Source organism: Alexandromys fortis, unplaced genomic scaffold (assembly GCF_014885135.2).
Source record: "Alexandromys fortis isolate MF-2015 unplaced genomic scaffold, M_Fortis_MF-2015_v1.1 scaffold_20, whole genome shotgun sequence".
Taxonomy (NCBI): Eukaryota; Metazoa; Chordata; class Mammalia; order Rodentia; family Cricetidae; genus Alexandromys; species Alexandromys fortis.
Window position 1 is genome coordinate 6,025,238 of NW_026067903.1, and position 18,334 is coordinate 6,043,571.

Genomic DNA, 18,334 nt, shown 5'->3' on the forward strand with positions numbered 1-18,334 from the left:
GATCCTGGTGTACAGTCCACTCGGGGATGCTGAGACCTGGACGCTCGCACAGCCCTCAGACCCACCTTGGCCTCCATTTGCCAGTTTACCCTCGGCACCTGGTTCTCCTGAAGATAATCCTACAGCAGAGAAGTGGGAACGGCAGCCTGTCTTCCGGGGTGGGGGGTCTCTCTGGGGCTGGGCCTACACAAGAGACCGCTAAGTTCTTCCTAACCTGCTCCTTTCAGCACCCACCCCTTCCCAAGCCGCTGGCCTTGACCCAGAAAAGATTAGAGGACTCTCAAGTGAAGAGACGTGGAGTTTATTCCAATGACTGACAGTGACCGCTGGAGGGCTCCTAGCTCCCACTCAGAAACAGATGAATTAAGATGACCTCGGGAGCACGCCATCCTCTCAGCCCACAGCCCACAGCCCACAGTTCAGTGATGCTTGCCCAGCTCCCCAGGAAGGGAGGATTAGGTGGAACATTTGAGAGCGCTGTGGGCCCGGGGTCTCAGGCGCCCCTGCACACAGCCCATCCTGGACCGAGGGTGTAGGGAGACCTGGGGTTCAGCCACATGCAGCCTCAGCCGCCTGCCCACACTGTGGGGATCCCTCGGCCTTGCTGGCCAGGCTGTAGTAATAGTTGCGCATGCGTTGTTCCACGGTCTGGAAGTCAGGGCGGTCCTCCCAGCTGTAGGGGCGGGGAAACCAAAACCCAACGTGAGCGGGAGGGCAGGAAGGTATTAAAGGGGTAGGGAGTTGGGGGTAGAATTTCCGGGCTCAGAGGAGCAGGGGGACTGTTGGGTGAGGTCTTCTTGGTGTGAGAGCAATGGCGTTCTGGGGCGTCCACCCCAAAACAAGTAGAGTAGAGCTGTTGGCTTAGAGAACACAGCGAGTCATATAGTATTGAGAGCTGTCCAGGAGGGTACAGAAACAGCAAAGTGAAGGTCAGAGTGGAAATTACTGCCCACAGGGAACAGGAATACTGGGTGCAGCCATGTTGGGTTTGTGAGCCAGGCACGCGCTTACATGGAGGCAGATATGTGACTTGGGACGGAGGTAGTCTCACGGTGAACAAGCTTGACCAATGAGGAGCTGTTCATGGTACTGGGGTGGGCTTTAATAGGCGCTAGCCTCTGCCTTGGGAGTAGTGGGCGCTTGCTGAGGGAGCCTGCGTTACCATGAGTTGAAATAGGATGAACGGACCCATCCCGGTCAGCAGCACTGTTGCAAAGTCGTTTTGTAAAATATCGCATGCTGGGTTGTCAGGTTTCATAATCGCTATAGGGTGATGCCTGTGTGGGAGTCGCCTGTCATCTGCTCCGGGTGGGGCTGATTGATGGGGGCTGAGCATGCTAAGTATGTGGGTCCTGCACAGGTGGCTTCCCCGAGATGTAAGACACTGGGCATTTCTTGTACAGGCTGAGGATTAAGTGCTGGAAACTCGTGCTGGGCGTGGAACACCGACAGCATGCTGGGTGACAGTGTGACTATGGTGGTCTAGCGCAGTCAGATCTGAGTGCTGGTGGTGGCAGGGCCCGTGGCTGCATTGCATGGCCAGTGTCCCGGGGATGGATTAAAGGTAGAACACGGAAAGGCTGATGTTTGAGTAGAACACTAGAGAGAGCTAAGGTGACCCTGATGGGGCGTGAGGACTTCTTCTCCAGCCCCAGGACTGAATGACCAGACCCCTTCCCACCCGGAACTCACTTGTAGGTCCAGCAGTCGCTCATAAGTGAGTACATTTCAGGTGGACACTCTGGCGGGCATTCCATCCTCTTACCCTGCTTGATGAAGTCCAGGACCTCGGGGCCCTTCATTTTCTGCTCAGGCCAGGGAAGAAAGGCATGTGTGAGGAACCAAGGTCCCACATGCTGGTCCCCCTCCCCCGTCCACCATGGCCGAGTTCTGCCCAGCCTACTTTGTAGGGCTTCTGGCCGTAGGAGAAGGCCTCCCACATGGTGACCCCATAGCTCCAGACGTCGCTGCGGCTGGAGAACTTTCGGAAGTTGATGCATTCTGGTGCGTACCACTTCAGGGGCCACTTCCCAGCGGAACGGGCCTAAGAAGGGGAGGTGCTGCTAGGACAGGACCCTGGGACCCCCGGCCCGCCAGCCACCTCCGCCTAGACACCCCTGGGGTGGCACTCACTGTGTAATAGCTGTCGTCAGCACCTAGTGCCTTGGACAGGCCAAAGTCACTGATCTTGGCATAGTGCCGATTGACCAGTAGAACATTCCGGGCTGCCAGGTCACGGTGCACGAAGTTCTTCTCTTCCAGATACTTCATGCCCATGGCTACCTGGTGCAGCAGTTCAGCCACATTGCTGACGGGGATCTCCTCCCTGGGTAGAGGGCAAGGTGGAAGTCAGTCTTATTTCCCATGAGCCATAGGTATAGCACAGAAAAAATGGGCAACAGTGAGGGGCCTGGCGTCTAGAAAGTTCTTGTTGGCAGTACCCGATGCTCCATAAGCATCTGATGTACATAGGAGCCCTGGGCACAGACCTGCTATCACCGCCAAGGTGCACATGGGGAAACAGAGCCAGGAGCACATGTGCGCGCATGCGCACACACATGCACTGCCCTCCCAGCTCCACTCCCCCCCCCCACCCTGCGAGCAGCCGACCCCCTCCCTCCGGCTCACTTCTTTCCAAGCAGGAACTTGTGAAGGGGCCCGCCGCCCGCCATCTCCATGACCAACATGAGTGCCTCCGCCTGGCACACGCCAATGAGCCGCACGATGTAGGGGTTGTCGAGCTGGTGCATAATCTCGGCCTCTCGCATCATCTCGTCCTTGTCGGCCTTCTCTGTACTGTGCTTCAACACCTTGATGGCCACGTCGATCTGCTTCCTGTCCAGGGGCACGGCCGCACATGCAGCGTGGGTGTGAACTGGGCAGGCACCTGCCGCCACCCGCCTCTCTCGTCCCCCGAGTACTGTAGCGCACCCTCTGGCGCACTCCCCAAGATGCCTGGGACAACCTCAGCCTAAAACACCTCCCCAGGGAATACCTACATGTATGGCATGGCCTGTCGACACAGGGAACAGGGATGCCCTCTCTGCTAGAACTTCAACTCAGCCAAGCCCTTCCTAGCATAAGCCAATGTCTCCCTTCTCAGGGGTCCCCAGGCTTTCCACATGACCGTCCAAGCATGTCACACCCCACCCCAGCAGGAGTCTGCTTCTCAGACAAGATACCCCAGTTCCCATTGCTCCTGACTCTAATGCCCCCACCATGGTAGAAGCGGTCGGTCATACTTGCGCATCCGGTAGACTCCCTGGCGCACTGAGCCAAAGTTGCCACAGCCAAGTTCAATATCAGCCACAAGGAGGTTCTCGCGCTTCAGGAAGAGCTTCTTGTTCTTGAGCTCCTCGGGATCACTGTAGGGACTCTCATACACGCTTGTGTCCATGGGCATAGGCCGCGGCTTGTCTGGGGACGCTGCAAGAGCTAGGCATACAGTCATGTGCACCCAGGTCAGAAAAGGAAAACGGGGAGGGGACGTAGAGGCCACGGGAGGCTCGGTCACACCAGACACATGGTCATAGACCATGATTTACCCACACCCAAGTGTCTGCATGCACCAGGATGTACAGACATACAGACAACTGGCATGTTGGGTTTGGGCATGACTGTGCACGGGACAGACCCCCGCCAATGGCTCTGACCGTGTTGTCTCTTGCTAAGCCCCACAGCCCAGCCAGGGTCCCTGCTTCCAGTTGGGCATGAGGCGACCCACAACTCCACCTCTGCCAGCTTACCTGGTTCAGGGGTATATCCATCCGAGTTCAGGGTGTCAACTCGTCTCTGAGGCTAAAATTCACAGGGTCAGCTGCAGTCAGCCAGACTGGTGATTCTTAGGGACCCACGCCTGCTGAGGACACCCCAGGGACCAGCACCTCCATAGCCAACTTTCCTGACCCAGCATCCCTGAAGTCATCCACCCAATGCTCCGAGGGACCACTGGCTCACCTGAGTGAATGTGGACGGGTGGGCTGGGAGGGTGGGTGCAGCAGCTGTGGGGGAGAGAAGGGACAGTGAGTATGGGAAGCCGTCTCCTGCATGCTAGTCTGCCTCCAGCCTCCGCCTCACCTCCAGCGCTGGCGCTGCTGTTGGGGCAGACCTCCTTCAAGCGATAAATAAGCCCGTCCGCCTTCAGCTTCAGGTACTCCACCAGCTGCAGAAATGGGTGTCAGGGGGGGCCTTCTCAACCCCCAGGAGCCGGGCACCCCACCACAGGGTGCTCCTTGGAGCATCGCTGGCCTACCTGCCAGAGAGTGTCAAACTTGGTACCCTCAGGGATGCAGAACTTGCCCGCCTTGTCCTGGCTGATGAGATAGTGGTACACGGTTTTCCCATAGATCAGGGACAGTGCGTATGTACCCTGCTCCTTCCGGGGCCTCAGCCTGAAGGGGAAGGAAGGGTGTCACCCCATAGCAATGGGGGGCCTCCTGTGCCTCAGTTCCCTCTACTGACATACATGCTATGGGCTCCACACTCAGAACCTCAGGAAGCAGCAGCAGAGATTGGGAAAGCCACGGATGGGTGCCACTAAACTTCAGCATCTTTATGGTGACCATGGGAGAGAGGGGCAGAGACCAATGGTAAGTGTACAGGAAACATGAAGTAATCCAAAGGCAGACTGGAATCCCTTTATAGGGGAACACTGATGGCCCATAGTGGATATGGAGCCAGGGGTGTGGGTCTCCCATACACAGGAGCCACGCTGTTGAGAAACTTGCTACCCACTGGGAGACAGTCATCCTCGGGGGTACCTAATCATCAGGGGTATATTCAACCGTGTGCTTTGCTAACCATGGAAAGAACACAGGGACCCATAATCCTTGGGTCTATACACACACGTACACACAATGCCCATCATACCTGCATGCACACACACACAGAGGAAGCCCCATGGCAAAGGCATTCAACACCTCAAACAACACAGCCTCATTGAAGGAATACTTGCCTACCCATGCATGGCACTCAGCCACTGTGGTGGTTTGAATGAGCATGGCCCCCATAGGCTCATACATTTAAATGCCCAGTCCCTAGATGATGGAACTGCTTGGGAAGGATTAGGAGGTGTGGCCTTGTTGGGGGAGGTGTGTCACTGTACAATGGAAGAACTATGCCAAGTCAAAAGTCCTTCATTTGGTCGCTGCATCCAACACACCATTCCACACTCAGACTTCTCACGTCTTCTTCCACGGTCTAGCCTGGTGAGTACACTAGAACACCCAATCCTCACTTTCCCACAACCTGCCAGATCTAGTCTGGGTCCCACATCTAGTGCCCCACCTTAGTCTATGGCCCATATGAACTCCAGGACACAGAATTCAGTCCATCATAAACCTCCTCTGAGAACCCAGGGAGTTGAAAGAAGACACGAAGAACAAACAGCTCGAGGAAATGAAGGAGGAAGAACTCAAGGAGAATGACCGCCTGAGTGATGCCCAAGAAAACGCAAGCATAAGACTGATGGAAATGATGGCGATGACCCAGGACTTGAGAATGGACTCTAATCAGGAGAGAAAGACATGGACAAGAACTCAAGACAGCAAGAAACCTCAGAGGAAAGCCTCACAAGTAGAAAGGGTCACCCAGAAGACGACTATCAAGTCTCGAAGATAAAATAGAGGATGTACACTAAATCAGGGAGGAACATGAAAAAAATTAAAACGGGAAATTTGGGACACCATTGGGGGGGGGGAGGCCCTAGAATTATTGGCATAGAGGAGGGAGAAAAATCCCAAGCCAATAGCATAGAGCAGATCGTCAACAAGATCATAGAAGAGAACTTCTCCAAACGAAGGAAAGACACACGGAGAGATAAAAGAAACACACAAAAACACTCAGAACACCAAAGAGACAAGACCAGAAAAGAAAGCCAGGCGCCTTTAATCCCAGCACTCGGGAGGCAGAGGCAGGCGGATCTCTGTGAGTTCAAGGCCAGCCTGGTCTAAGGAGCTAGTGCCAGGACAGGCTCCAAAGCTACAGAGAAACCCTGTCTCAAAAAAACTAAAACAAACAAACAAAAAAACAAAAAGAAAAAAACAGAAAAGAAAGTCCTCGTGGCATATCCTAGTTAAAATGCTAAGCACACACAACAAGGAAGGTGTAGTGAAATCTGCAAGAGGAAAAACACAAGTCACATATGAAAGAAAATCCATCAGAATAAGAGCTGATTTCCCAGTGAAACCTTTGAAAACCCTGAGCACAGTTAAGAAAGAAAGAAATAGCCCTCCACTTACAGTCTAACTCTGTCCGGTGGGACAAAATATCAAAATATTTAAAGTACAAGATTTTTTGCTATTTTTTAAATTATGCATATGGGGGGTAGGTGTGTGCTTGTGAGTGCAAACGCCTGTGGGAGCCAGAGGTGTTGGCCTCCCTGGAGCTGCAGTTACAGGTGACCATAAACCACCCCCCAGTTGGTCCAGGAACCAAACTCAGGTCCCCTGGGAGAGCTGTACATGCTCTTAACCACTGGGCCATCTCTCCAGCCCTGCAAACACACTTTTTTCTTTCTTTCTTTCTTTCTTTCTTTCTTTCTTTCTTTTTTTTCCACCAACAGCAGATTTCTGGAGAGAACAGCATCTCTGGGGAGACTTACAGATCTCAGTGTGTGGTGAAAATCAAAAACCAGTTCCTTTAAGGGGGTCCTGGGAAAGGAGCGTTCCCTGGGGGAGGAGGCAGAGCCATGGTCCAACCTGGCAGGACTCAGGCACCCATGAGAAAGGAAGCCCTGGGAATTGTCCCCCAAAGGCTTCTTGAGGTGAGCAATGGGCTTCCTGGAGTCATTGAGAGAGGCAACCACCATCTCCACATCTGGATGCCTGAGTGACTTTGGCTGACATCTGGATAACATCTATGCACAAAAATCTTACACCCAAGAAAGAGCGCTGCACCTGGCAGGGTTTCCAGACACCCAGCAGAGTTCTTAAAAGGGCTTCAGAGCCAACAAACGCACGAACAGCCATAAGACCTAGCCGGTCAGATACACAGACACACAGGCACACAGGGATCAAGAGCTATATCCTCTTGAACCTAGATCCTCTTGCATGCTAAGCAACGGCTCCACCATGAGCTCCCTCCAACCCCTCTTCTCAAGCTCTCCTTTCCCCTTCTCACATTCGGAAGCTGTCTTTATCAGTAAGCCTCCTTCAGCCGCCTCACCTAGCTCTGGGGCCCCTTCCCACACAGCGTTCACCACCATCGGACAAGGGTTCTGTCAAGTTCCTGTCCTCTTAGACAGTCATCCCTGTCTAGTCATATCATTGCCTGTCCCACAGCCAAACAGATGGCAAAAGTTGGGCTCAACACAAACGCACCAACTTTGGAGTCCTTCCAGTTCACTGCGAGGACGTTAGCATATCAAAGGACCTCTGTGCAAGTGCGCACAGCCACGTTCACCCACAGGGCCCATGTGCACACTCAGGTCTGCCCACCTGGCCCCTAGGAGCTCGGTCAACAAGCTCCCCGCCCTCATCACCTGGACCCCCGTGCCCCACATACAGGAACTTGCCGTCTGTCTGCGGGCCAGAATAGAGTTTGCGTTCGGCCTCCTCGCGAGTCAGGCTGCTGTGGTACCAGGGCATCCGCTCGTGGGCGGTGGTGGCAATAAGCTTCTCCACCTGTGGGGCCTGGCTGATGATGGCCTGTTCCAGTGCATCGCCCTGAGAAGGAGCAGAGAGGGGCGTTGTGGACGTGGCCAAGTGGACAGCCACTGGAACCTGCTTGCATGGTCTTGACTCTCCAGAACCCACCCTACTGAGGCACAACTAGCATGCATCTGCAAGCTGGAGAGGGTAGCCTCCATCAGCACGAAGGTCTCCCTCCTAATCTAACCAGGGAGGCACCGTAGCCAGGCCTCACCTCCTAGCCCGGCGGAGTTCATCAGCTTCAAGATTCTACACAATTTCTAGCTCAGGTATTAGCATGTCCCTGTCCCTGTCCCTGTCCGCCATCTTTCTATAGGGTACAGGCCCGCCCCTCATGAGCCTCTCCAGCCATAAGGCCCCGCCCATGTCCCGGCCCCGCCCATCTGACCACGCCCTCACCTCCAGCTTCCAAGTCTGGCGCACGTAGTCGCGCACCATGGCATCGCGCAGGCAGTCGAAGACCCCGGGCTGCGGCTCCAGGCCTGGCGGCCGATTGCATGGTTTACGTAGGTTGCAGGGCAGCCCGTCGGGGTCTTGCGAATAGAACTGGCAGAGCTCGGCTGGGCCGCAGTGCGCCTTCCCGCCCGCGATGGCGTAGGTGCCGTTGAGTTGGCGCTCGATGGGAAAGTGGTGGAAGCGCACGTCGTGCACCAGCGACAGCACGTAGCCACCCAGCGAGCGCAGGCACTGGCGCAACAGGAACAGCCCGTCAGCCATGCCTGCAAGCTTCAGGTGCTCCTCGGCCTCGGCGCGCGAGATGCTGCCATAGAAGAAGGGCAGGTGCGCCGCGGGGTCGGGCATCGCAGGGGCCCTGTGGGTGCAGAAGGCGTGGCGTGACCGTCAGGGCCTGCAGACCGTCCCAAACCCTGACATTCAGGGCCAGAGAGAGCCCACGAAGATAGAAACCTATGGAGTGTAGCCAGAGGCGCTTCAACTTTGCACCGGAGTCAGTTCCAGCGAGAAGTGGCTGTGTCCTGGGCACCCACCCGAGTTTGACTTTTCAGAAACTTGCGCACAGAGCATTCAGACACCCTGAACCGTCCCTTCATTTCCCCGAACAAGTGGTGTTGTACTTTGCGTCTCAAGTTTTATGCTAAGGATATTACATATAAAATGTTGTCATTCCCTGCCCTCTTGAAAGCCACACAAGTCGAGGAGGCAACGGTCAGTAATGTGATAGACAGGAATGACCATTACCGCTGCAGATTGAGGTCAGGATTTTTAAGAGTGAGGTTAGCGAGAAAAGAGCTAGAATGGCCACCTCATTCCAGCCCAGAGCAGAAGGTGAGGGGCAGCTACCTCCTCAAAAACCATGAGCGGAGAGAGTCAGACAGAGCAAGGCTAGCAAGCGGCTCATCCGAGAACCTGGCCCCAGCCTTCCCCACTTCACAGCGGTGCCCTCGGACTCTATAATTCCCCTTGCCCTGCCCCTCGGCCATGCTGAACCAGTGTTAGAAAGCATGAATTAATCTGAATATCCATCCATAGAGAGGCGGTTAAGAGTCAGGATTTAATTCTAATGTTATTTCTGATGCAGCCATTTTAAAAAATGGGGTGTGTGGTTGGGGGAGAAAAGAAAGAAGTGGGGGGAGATAAAAGGAGGGAGGGGAACGCAGGCATGGTGGCTCCTGTCTGTAGGGCCAGCATTTGGGGGATTGGGGCAGGAGGATCACATGAATTCAAAGTCAGCCTGGGATGGTTGGATGGATGGATGGATGGATGGATGGATGGATAGACAGACAGACAGACCGATAAATGATAGATAGATAGATGATAAATAGATAGATAGATAGATAGATAGATAGAATCTGATAGGCAAATAATTTACAGTTAAATTTAAATTTAATTTACCCTGAGGTTCCTGGAGTGATGCTAGTGTCCTATGTTTTGTTAGGGTTGGGGTACACCGGTGTTTGAATTAATCAAAACTCAGTGTGCACTTAAGATTCAGGCATTTGCTCCCCACAGGGAGAACCACGCTGTACTGAGCCCCATTGCAGATCTGCATGCAGAATTTCAGGCTGTGATGGGCGCTGTGACTACAGTGTTGGAAACCCATCTACAGTACAGACAACGGATGGAGAGGGCTGGGTAAGAAGGTTGTTAACTCTTGCTAGGCACAGTCGTCCTAGAAAAATCTCTGCAAGCACTGAATTAGTGATGACTGAAGAGCAAATACAGGCTTAGAGTCCCTGGCCACATGGCCAATATATAACTATTGGGGAGGGGAGATGAGGTGGGGTTTCATATAGCCCAAGTTGACCTTGAGCTCACTATATTGCTGAGACCGATGAATTCCTGCCTCCACCTTCTATGAACTGGGATAATAAACCTGTGCCAACATATCAGGCTTAAGGTACAGCCTAGGCTGACTTCGAACTCATGATCCTCCTGCTTCATCTTCATAGTATTTGCCTACCAGTAGCAGGTTCCTGTCACAACTGTGTGTGTGCGCGCGAGTGTGTGTGTGCACACATGTGTTTCAAATCCCTTATTGAATACACATTGTTGGGCTAGAGCCGGACCTCTTTGGCAAAGCATCTGCCTGGCATGGAAAGGCCCAAGAAATGTGCCACCCCACAAGAACAAGAAGCAGAGCCCCATACTGCTCATGCTCAGTGGTGACGTGATCAGCAGTGACTCAATATTCTTTCCGTTCTGTGTAAATCTGCAAATCATGGGAAAACACCATATTATTTTGAGGATTGCAAAGTTTAGCCAGCAGGTGAATTCTCAAATACGGAATCTGTGAATAATGAGGGCCAAGCTGTATGATAAGTGGAGTAAATGTGACCTGTAGAATCCAGGAGGCGACTAGGAGTGGACGACTCAGTCTTTCCATACTCTGTTCTCTTTTTATGCAATGCTGGGGGAAAATGTTAGTTCATCATAACATTTACTTGTTATCTACTAAGCTGACCCAGGAAGGCCTCCTGGGCATAAACTGATAAGGAAGGGGGCCCTGTACTTCTTATACAAACAAAGGCAGGGGATAGAAGGATAGTCTTAGTAGCTGAGGAAGGACTGCATCTGCCCTGAGGATCCAGGGGTGGGCAAGGATGGAGGCGGAAGCTGAGAAAGATACTTGGATGATACTGAGAACGATCAGGCCAAAGCCTCAGTCTGGGCAGCTGGGGGCCTCTGATCACATGGCACAGGATGGGAAGCCAGGCTCGAAAGGCTTCTGGATGGCCACCGCCAACAGTCAGTGGCAAGCAATGATCAGAAGCCTGCATGATCAACAGTGCTGTCTGTTTCTACCTGGGAAGGGTGATGACGACACACACCTGTGATCCCTGAGTTTGGGAGGCCGAGACAGGAGGACTGAGTTAAGGCCAGCTGAGATAGTGAGAGACTGTCTCAGAAAATCAAAAATGAAAGGGAGGGAAGGGCGAGAGGGAAGATCCTTTGATTTTTAAAATCATTTATGTATATGAGTGTTTTATGTGCATGTATGTCTGTGCACCGTGTGTGTGCCTGGTGGCCATGGAGATCAGAAGAGGGGTGGAGTTATAGACAGTTGTGAGCCCCAATGTGGATGCTGGGGATTGAATCTGGGGCCTTTAGAAGAGCAGCTAGTGTAGCTTGTGCTTTTGACCACTGAGTCATCACTCCAGCCCCAGGAGGAATTTTCAAAAAGTCTTTCAAGAGAGCATTCCATGAGACTATTTGAAACAAGTCACAGGCTCCTTGAAAAAAAAAATGGAACCTGACAGAAACCCCTCCATGGGAGTGTTATAGCAATTGCATTCATAACTGTCCGAAGTTGGAAGCGATGTAAATATTTCCCAACAGGTAAAGAGAAGCAGGTGCCTACAGAGCAGGCGGCACAGCAGCACGCAGAGTGAGCGAAACAGGCACAGCGGCTGCAAACCGGGCTGCAGTCAGAACTGCGGTGTGGAGACCATGTCAGTGGCACTGTTGGGTGGGACTACAGGATGAAGGAGCTGGGGAACAGTTCACAGTTTCACAGACGCAGTCTCTCGACTGCACAACACTCATCAGCTCAGAGCTCTTCCATAGCGTGGTCTGGAGACCACTATGTGTGCGGGGGCTGGAAAGGCAGCTGGGCACATGCCAGCCGTCACGGAAGGGCCAGGTTGGCGTCACTGCCGTCTCCACGTCTCAGACTTCCACCCACCTCTCCTCCAGCCTGGTGCCCTGTTCCGCCCTGGCTACTCCAGCATCAACACCACTATCAACAGGGTGTGTGGTACTAGGCAATCACCTAAAGCCCCTGCTCCCCCATGCCAGGTCCTCTGAGTGATGGGTATCCTGTCCTGTCCTTCCTGGTTGGTCTCACATCTGGCTGGTCCTTACAAACTCCCCGGCTTAGCCCCTTTGGCCCTGAGACTTCCTGTTTGTGTCCCCTCTCTCTCCCTCCCTTTCCTTTTCCCAATTCCCCCTCTCTCTCTTTCCCCAAATCTTGTCCCTTTACTTGGTCACCCTGTCAGTAGCTCACAGCTGGACACCCACCTCTCCCCCAGGCCAGATCTCTAGCCCGATGTTGGTTTGTGTTGCCATCACCTCCTTTGATCTCTACCAACTGTTTCTATTAATACGAACTGAGATGCAGATCTCACACGCAGAGTGCCTGCGGTTAACTGCGTCCCCACAGTCTGTTTCCACTTGAGCTGAGCTCTGGGGTCTGCAAGCTGCTCCTAGGAGATGCTTCACCGCAGCCTCTTTTGCTCGAGAACCGTCATTGGATCAAAACTCCTCCACCCTCTACTCCAGCCTGGCTGGGTTGCTTGCTTCCCTTGGACTCACTTCCGGATGTTCATCCATGTAGCATTCTACTGAATGTGCCCTCCCTGTCCCCCTCCATCTCCCCAAACCCAGCTAGCCCCTCCTGGGCGACTCCTGATGCTGCTCCACCACAGAGTGCAGAGTTGCAGGATAAGGCAGTGGGGTGGGGGTGGGGCTTTTCTGCTGGGGCGGGGGATGTCTGTATCAAGGCTGGTCTCTGGAGCAGGAAACTGTGGCAGGAAGCTGTCAGTCACGTGGTTTGAGCATCTCTGTCCCACATGGCCACAGATGCAGCCTGGGTAGTCAGAACTTGGTTATAGAAGATGATCTGGGGAAGGCTGGCTCTCAGTGTCTAGTCCAAGGCTACAAGTCAAGCAAGACTAATATCCAAGACCAAAGGTCAAAGTGGTTCAGAGACAGGAGTTTGCCCTGTTTCTGCTTCACCTACCACCCCTCTACTAGTGACAGCCCATGTAACAATCGTGCCCTCCCTGCCAAAAGGCAGTTGAGATGAGGAATCTCTGTGCCTGTATCCACCTCCCTGGCCTTTCTGGTCCATCCTCATTCTAGTCAAGCAACATGATGACCAAGGCTACAGAGACACTGTAGCCAGAGATGCTGAGACCAGTGGAGGAAGACAGAGGCAGAAGATGAAGGGCCAGAGCAAGACACTGGCACAGGTCTTTATGCTATCTCCCATCTGCAGACCAGGGCAGTGTGGCAGAGCCCCACCCATGAGCTGGTTCACCTGCAGCCTCCTAGTATGAACCAAGGCTCAGGGCCAGTTCATCATCCCCTATCTGTCCTGAGTTCAAACCCACCAGGACCCTGGTCCAACCTAGGCCTTGGGTCACCAAGGGCCTAGTCAGGGGAAAGCAGATAGGGCTTGAGTTAAGAAGCCCACTATGGTCTTTGTTCCTTCCCATTCCAGGATTCTAGCCACATATTCTTGTGCAGTGCCCTGAGACAGGACAGTGGGGGCCAGAGTAAGTGGACACGGCTGGACTGTGAGCCTGGTCACCAGGGCACCTTCCACTCAGCAAAGTGGACACTGTTGCCGTCAATGACCCCTTCGTTAACCTCACTACTACATGGTCTACATGTTTCCAGTGTGACTCTACACATGGTAAGTTCCACGGCACAGTCAAGGCTGTGGATGTGATGAAGGTCATCTTCATCTTCCAGAGGGCGAGCTCCCCAACATCAGACAGGATGATGCTGGCGCCGAGTATGCTGTGGGTTCTGCCGGTGTCTTCACCACCGTGGGTCATTAGCTCCGCTCCTTAGGCTGATGGCCCTTTATTTACAGTGGGTGTGAACCACAAGAGGTGTGATGACTCACTTGAGATCGTCAGCTGCACCACCAACTGCTCAGGTCCCTGGCCAATATCATCCAATGACAACTCTGGTATTATTCAGGGACTCATGGCCACACTCCATGCCATTACCACCACCCAGAAGACTATGGCTGATCCTCTGATAAACTGTGGCGTGAGGCCCCAAGGCTGCCCAGAGCATCTTCCCTGCATTCACGGGCTTTAAGAAGGATGTAACTCATCCCAGCACTGGTGGGAAGCTTGCTGGTCTTCCACGTGCCTTCCCTCAATGTGTCCGTTGTAAATCTGACTGGCCATCTGGAGAAAGTTGTCAAATCCAGTAGCATCAAGTAGCTGGTGAGGTAGTCATCAGAGGGTCTCCCGAAAGGCATCCTGGGCTACCCTGCAGCTACTTTAACAGAGGCACAGGTTCCTCTGCCTTTGACAGTGAGCTGGCATTGCCCTCAGTGACCACCTTGGCAAGCTCTCTCTCCTTCTCTTTCTTTCTCTCTCTCTCTCTCTCTCTCTCTCTCTCTCTCTCTCTCTCTCTCCCTCCCTCCCTCTCTCTCTCTTTTTCTTTCTCTCTCTTTCTTTCAGGGGCAAGTTTCAAGACCAGGTTTCTTTGTGTAGCCTTGTTATCCTGGAACTTGCTCTGGAGACCAGGCTGGCCTTGAACTCAGAGATCCACCTGCTTCTGCACCACCACCCGGCTCACACCTTATTTTCTTGAAACAAGTCCTTGGTGTGTTCCAGGCTGACCTTGAACCTACGATCTTCCTACCTCTGCCCCCACAAGTGCTAAGGTTACAGGCCTGTGTCATCATACTTGTCTCACGCACTTCCTCTCACTGTCTCCCCCACTCTCTCCCTCTGACCCCCAATCTCTACCCAGAGGCTCCCTGAAGCCCTGTTTGCTTAATCCCTAGGCCACCTTGAGCTCCCCACAATAGACACAGCACAGGTACTTGTCACTCGGTGACCCCAATTAGATGTAGTAAATATGCCACAGACCCCTCCCTGGTTCTCCTGACTAGGGTAGATTTGAATCACAGGCTCTCGGATGGACTGAAGTAGAAAACCGAGCTGCCCGCTGCTCTTAGACTAGACCAGGGACGATGCTCAGAATTGTGGAGCATTGTCCACACTGACCCCAGGTGCCCAGCACAGCGCCTGACTCCTTCCTGTGTTAGAACACCCACTCTGCCCTCTCTCCAGTCATGGGAGCTCCTTAGTCTACTTGCTCAAGTCCCGCGGTGGGGCTGTAGCAATCACAGTCTGAGCTCAGGGCCTCTGCACTGCTTATGCCCTCTTCCTCCCCTTCAGGTCTGTTCCCTGACCTCCCTCTCGCACAGCCTCCTCTCGGCTCTCCATCCCAAGCCCGGCTCAGTGTCCTTCATCACTGAATAGGGTACGCCACTAAATATGTACCAGTATGTTGACATCTTTATCTCCTGCGTGCTGCAAGTACAGAAAGTTTGCATTTTCAGTGGCCACGAACACCAGGGGCCAAGAAGGACAACAACCGGCTGTGATGGACAGGGGCACCCCTTCAAGAGCCTGGCAGACATGAGGGTCACAGGAAGGTCTGGGAGTAGACATGGGGGCTTCACCCACTAGCGCTAGCACACAGGGCAGAGTAGAGCCTATCAGGGGCCTTAGGCTACTCACGTCCTTGCCCTGGCCACCTGCTTCAGCTTTTCAGTTGCTCTTCCTTGCTAGAGTCTCCGTGGTTCCCAGGTCCCCACCACCCTCCCCAGGCTGCATCAGGTACCTAGGAAGGGGAGCCCCTCCACCTCCTACATCCTAGCCCCGATGGCCACCGTGGTCACATTTAACTGTCTGTGTCTGGGTGCTCGAGGCCCACCCATAGCAGCCAGTTTTCTATAGCTCCCACTCGCTGCCACACTGAGAACAAGGGCAGCCTTACAGGACCATGTGACATCCTTTAGGAGCTACTCCACTCACCCTGCTCCTTGGCACCATTGCTCCATGGGAACCATTACTCCCATCCCTCAGCTGGGGAAACTGAGGCTCAGAAAGGCTGATGTCATGCTCCCATTCTGACCCACAGTCTCTCAGGTCCAGCAGAAAAGGACACAGATGTCTCCAATGAGCATCCATTCGGAACAGAATCCAGAGATGATCCAAGTCCCTGGTGTCTCCATATCCCCGAGGACCCTAACACTGCAGGTGAATTACTTGGATTGGTAAGGTCTAGAGAACTGGGCTACTTGGGGCCAGAGATGGGTCTCCAAAGCCGGCATCTGAGCATCTGTTAATTGATGAGACAAGGTACCTCCACCCCCTGCAGCCAGGTGAGTCCCCCAACCCCAGTCCGGGTGCTGGGGACTGTAAGCAAGGCGATTTCTGTTCTCTGGGACAGTAAAAGGACACTGGACATGGCCCTGTGGAGTCGAGGGACTGAGGAGGGAAGGGCTGTGCTGTGTGTAGCAGGGCGTTGGACAGCATTCTTGGCATCTGTCCACTGCATGCCCGGATTGCCCAAGTCAGTATCAAAAGCATCTCCAGACAGTAGCAGCTGGCCCTAGAGACCAGGAATGTCAATTGTATCTAAATCAGAAATTCCCCTTCCTCTTATCCTTGGGACCAAGCAGGAGTGGTCAGTAGGCTAGGTCCATATGCTGCAGTCCCCCTGGAAGCATCCAGAATCCATGAAGATCAGAGCCCGAGACCATCAAGAGCTAATGGTAACAGTTATCACTATCAAATAACAACCAATTATACAGCTCCCACTAGGTTCCTGACTGCTGGTGTGTCCCCTTAATCCCCATGAGAACCCCATAAAGGATCCATAGGATACAGAAGCTGTGAAACACAGAGAGGTGGAGGCACTTGCCATAGGTCACACAGCAAGTAAGTATCAGGCAGACCCAGACGGACCCAGGCCCCCTACAGTGTGAACTTCAACCCCATCCAGGCTACTTGCCCACCTGGGTACCTGCCAGGGTGGCACAGACTAGTGAGCAATGAAAAGAATATTCGGTTTGTCAGAGGAACCTCAGTAGGTGGCACCGAAGAGCCTCCATCCCAGGAGATACAGACCCCAACTTTTCAGAAAGGCCTCAGTAAGCACCTACTGTGTGCTTGGCGGCCTAGCTACGAGCAATGAACATCCTGGTGACCTGGCCACCACACAGACCCCTGCTATTTCCAGCCAAGACATGCCTCTCCCAGCCTCTTACAAACAAGCCAAGCACTTAACAGGCAGCCACGTTTGTATCTGCTTTTAACACGCACACAAACCAAGGCTCAGAGTGGCCAAGAAACTTGCCAAGGACACACAGCTATCACGCAGAACTCGAATGCTTTGCTTCTGACTCTGCTACAATTAGAGCCTGACCCGAGTCCCTCACCAGAGCTGCTGGCTTTTTGTTGCTTCCTGGAACCAACTCCCAGCAGGAGCCCAGAGACCCAGAAAGCATCTTTGCCCAAACACATGACGGTGCTGGCACCCCATGGGTGACCTGCTTCCCCAGGGGTGCCCATTAGCTCCATCTCCAGCCAGACACCACCCAGTTCAGTCCCTTAAATCCTGCTCATCCTTCTAGTGGCTTCTGGCTCACAGTCACCACCTTGTCCTTGGCCACCGGCAGCAGGCCACCTTCAGGACTGGCTAGCCACAGCTCAATCCCGGCTGCCCTACCACGATGTGTGGTCAAAGCCAGGAGGCCGCCTGTGGACCTGTCCCCACCGCTAGGGCCTACGGAAGTCCAGCCTCAGTCCCTGTGGTCCCCACCCTCCTCACACAGAAGGTAAAGGATTGGCAGCCACTGGCTGGAGTCACTCACACTCCCTCCAGTCACCTTGGATGACCAAGGCATGGGACAGAGGCCAGAAGATGGTCACTTACCTGGACACCCCCGACAACACCACAGCTCACAGGGCACGGCAGGGCCTAGCCGGAAGGCCTGGTGTCCCCGTAGCTCTTTTTCTCACCGACAGGTTTCTCTGCAGCTCAACCTATTTCCTTGATGCGAAGACAGGAAAGAGAGCTGTGTTTGAAGTTGACGTCAAAGCAACAAAATGCTGTGTGCAAGGAAAATCACAGGCCACACGCCCCTGGCAGGGTAGAGAGCATTTCCGGGGCCATGCAGTGTCAGCCGCAAGGGGTTGGGAACTGAAGAGGAAGGTGAGGATTGCAGCAGCCAAGACTCCTAGGCTCCCAGGTGCAGGCTGCTGGGGCACAGCGAGGCCCGACCTGAGGGAGAGAGGAAGGGACCTGGAGTGCTGGGGGAGAGAGAGATTCTGGAAAGGAATCTGTCCCAGTCAGAGTTACCCCTACTGAGGTGAAAAACCATGACCAAAGCAACTCAGGGAAGGAAAGGTTTATTCAGCTTACACTTCCGCAGTTCATCATTGAAGAAAGTTAGGACAGGAATTCAAACAGGGCCGGAACCTGGTGGCAGGAGCTGATGCAGAGGCCATGGAGGGTTTTGCTCACTGGTCTGCTCCACATGGATTGCTCAGCCTGCCTTCTTACAGAACCCAAGACCACCAGCCCAGGGGCAGCCCCACCTACAATGGGCTGGATGCTCCCCACCACAAATCACTAATTAAGAAAACGCCCTACAGACCTGCTACAGCCCAATCCATGAAGGC

General features: G+C 53.7%; 1 protein-coding gene across 1 annotated transcript; it reads right to left on the bottom strand.

Annotated features, from left to right (window-relative positions):
• Positions 1-300: 300 nt before the first annotated feature.
• Zap70 (zeta chain of T cell receptor associated protein kinase 70) lies at positions 301-17,723 on the bottom strand. The gene is made up of 13 exons (XM_050134811.1): positions 17,586-17,723; positions 8,049-8,460; positions 7,504-7,664; positions 4,253-4,391; positions 4,078-4,162; positions 3,958-4,001; positions 3,747-3,798; positions 3,243-3,435; positions 2,629-2,835; positions 2,134-2,326; positions 1,904-2,044; positions 1,693-1,805; positions 301-673 (listed from the first exon to the last, which is right to left on the bottom strand). Exons 2-13 carry the CDS (start codon positions 8,448-8,450, stop codon positions 550-552), a joined length of 1,854 nt encoding a protein of 617 aa, XP_049990768.1. The 5' UTR covers positions 8,451-8,460; positions 17,586-17,723; the 3' UTR covers positions 301-549.
• Between the last annotated feature and the right edge of the window lie 611 nt (positions 17,724-18,334).

Bases quoted from the DNA above. Each gene is read 5' to 3' on its own strand.
- Zap70 (XM_050134811.1), bottom strand. From the start codon at position 8,450: ATGCCCGACCCCGCGGCGCACCTGCCCTTCTTCTATGGCAGCATCTCG. The intron at 4,392-7,503 runs GTATGTGGGGCA...CTTCCCCTTCAG, and splicing joins CAGACAGACGGCAAGTTCCT to GCTGAGGCCCCGGAAGGAGC. The intron at 4,002-4,077 runs GTGAGGCGGAGG...TCTCCCCCACAG, and splicing joins CAGCAGCGCCAGCGCTGGAG to CTGCTGCACCCACCCTCCCA.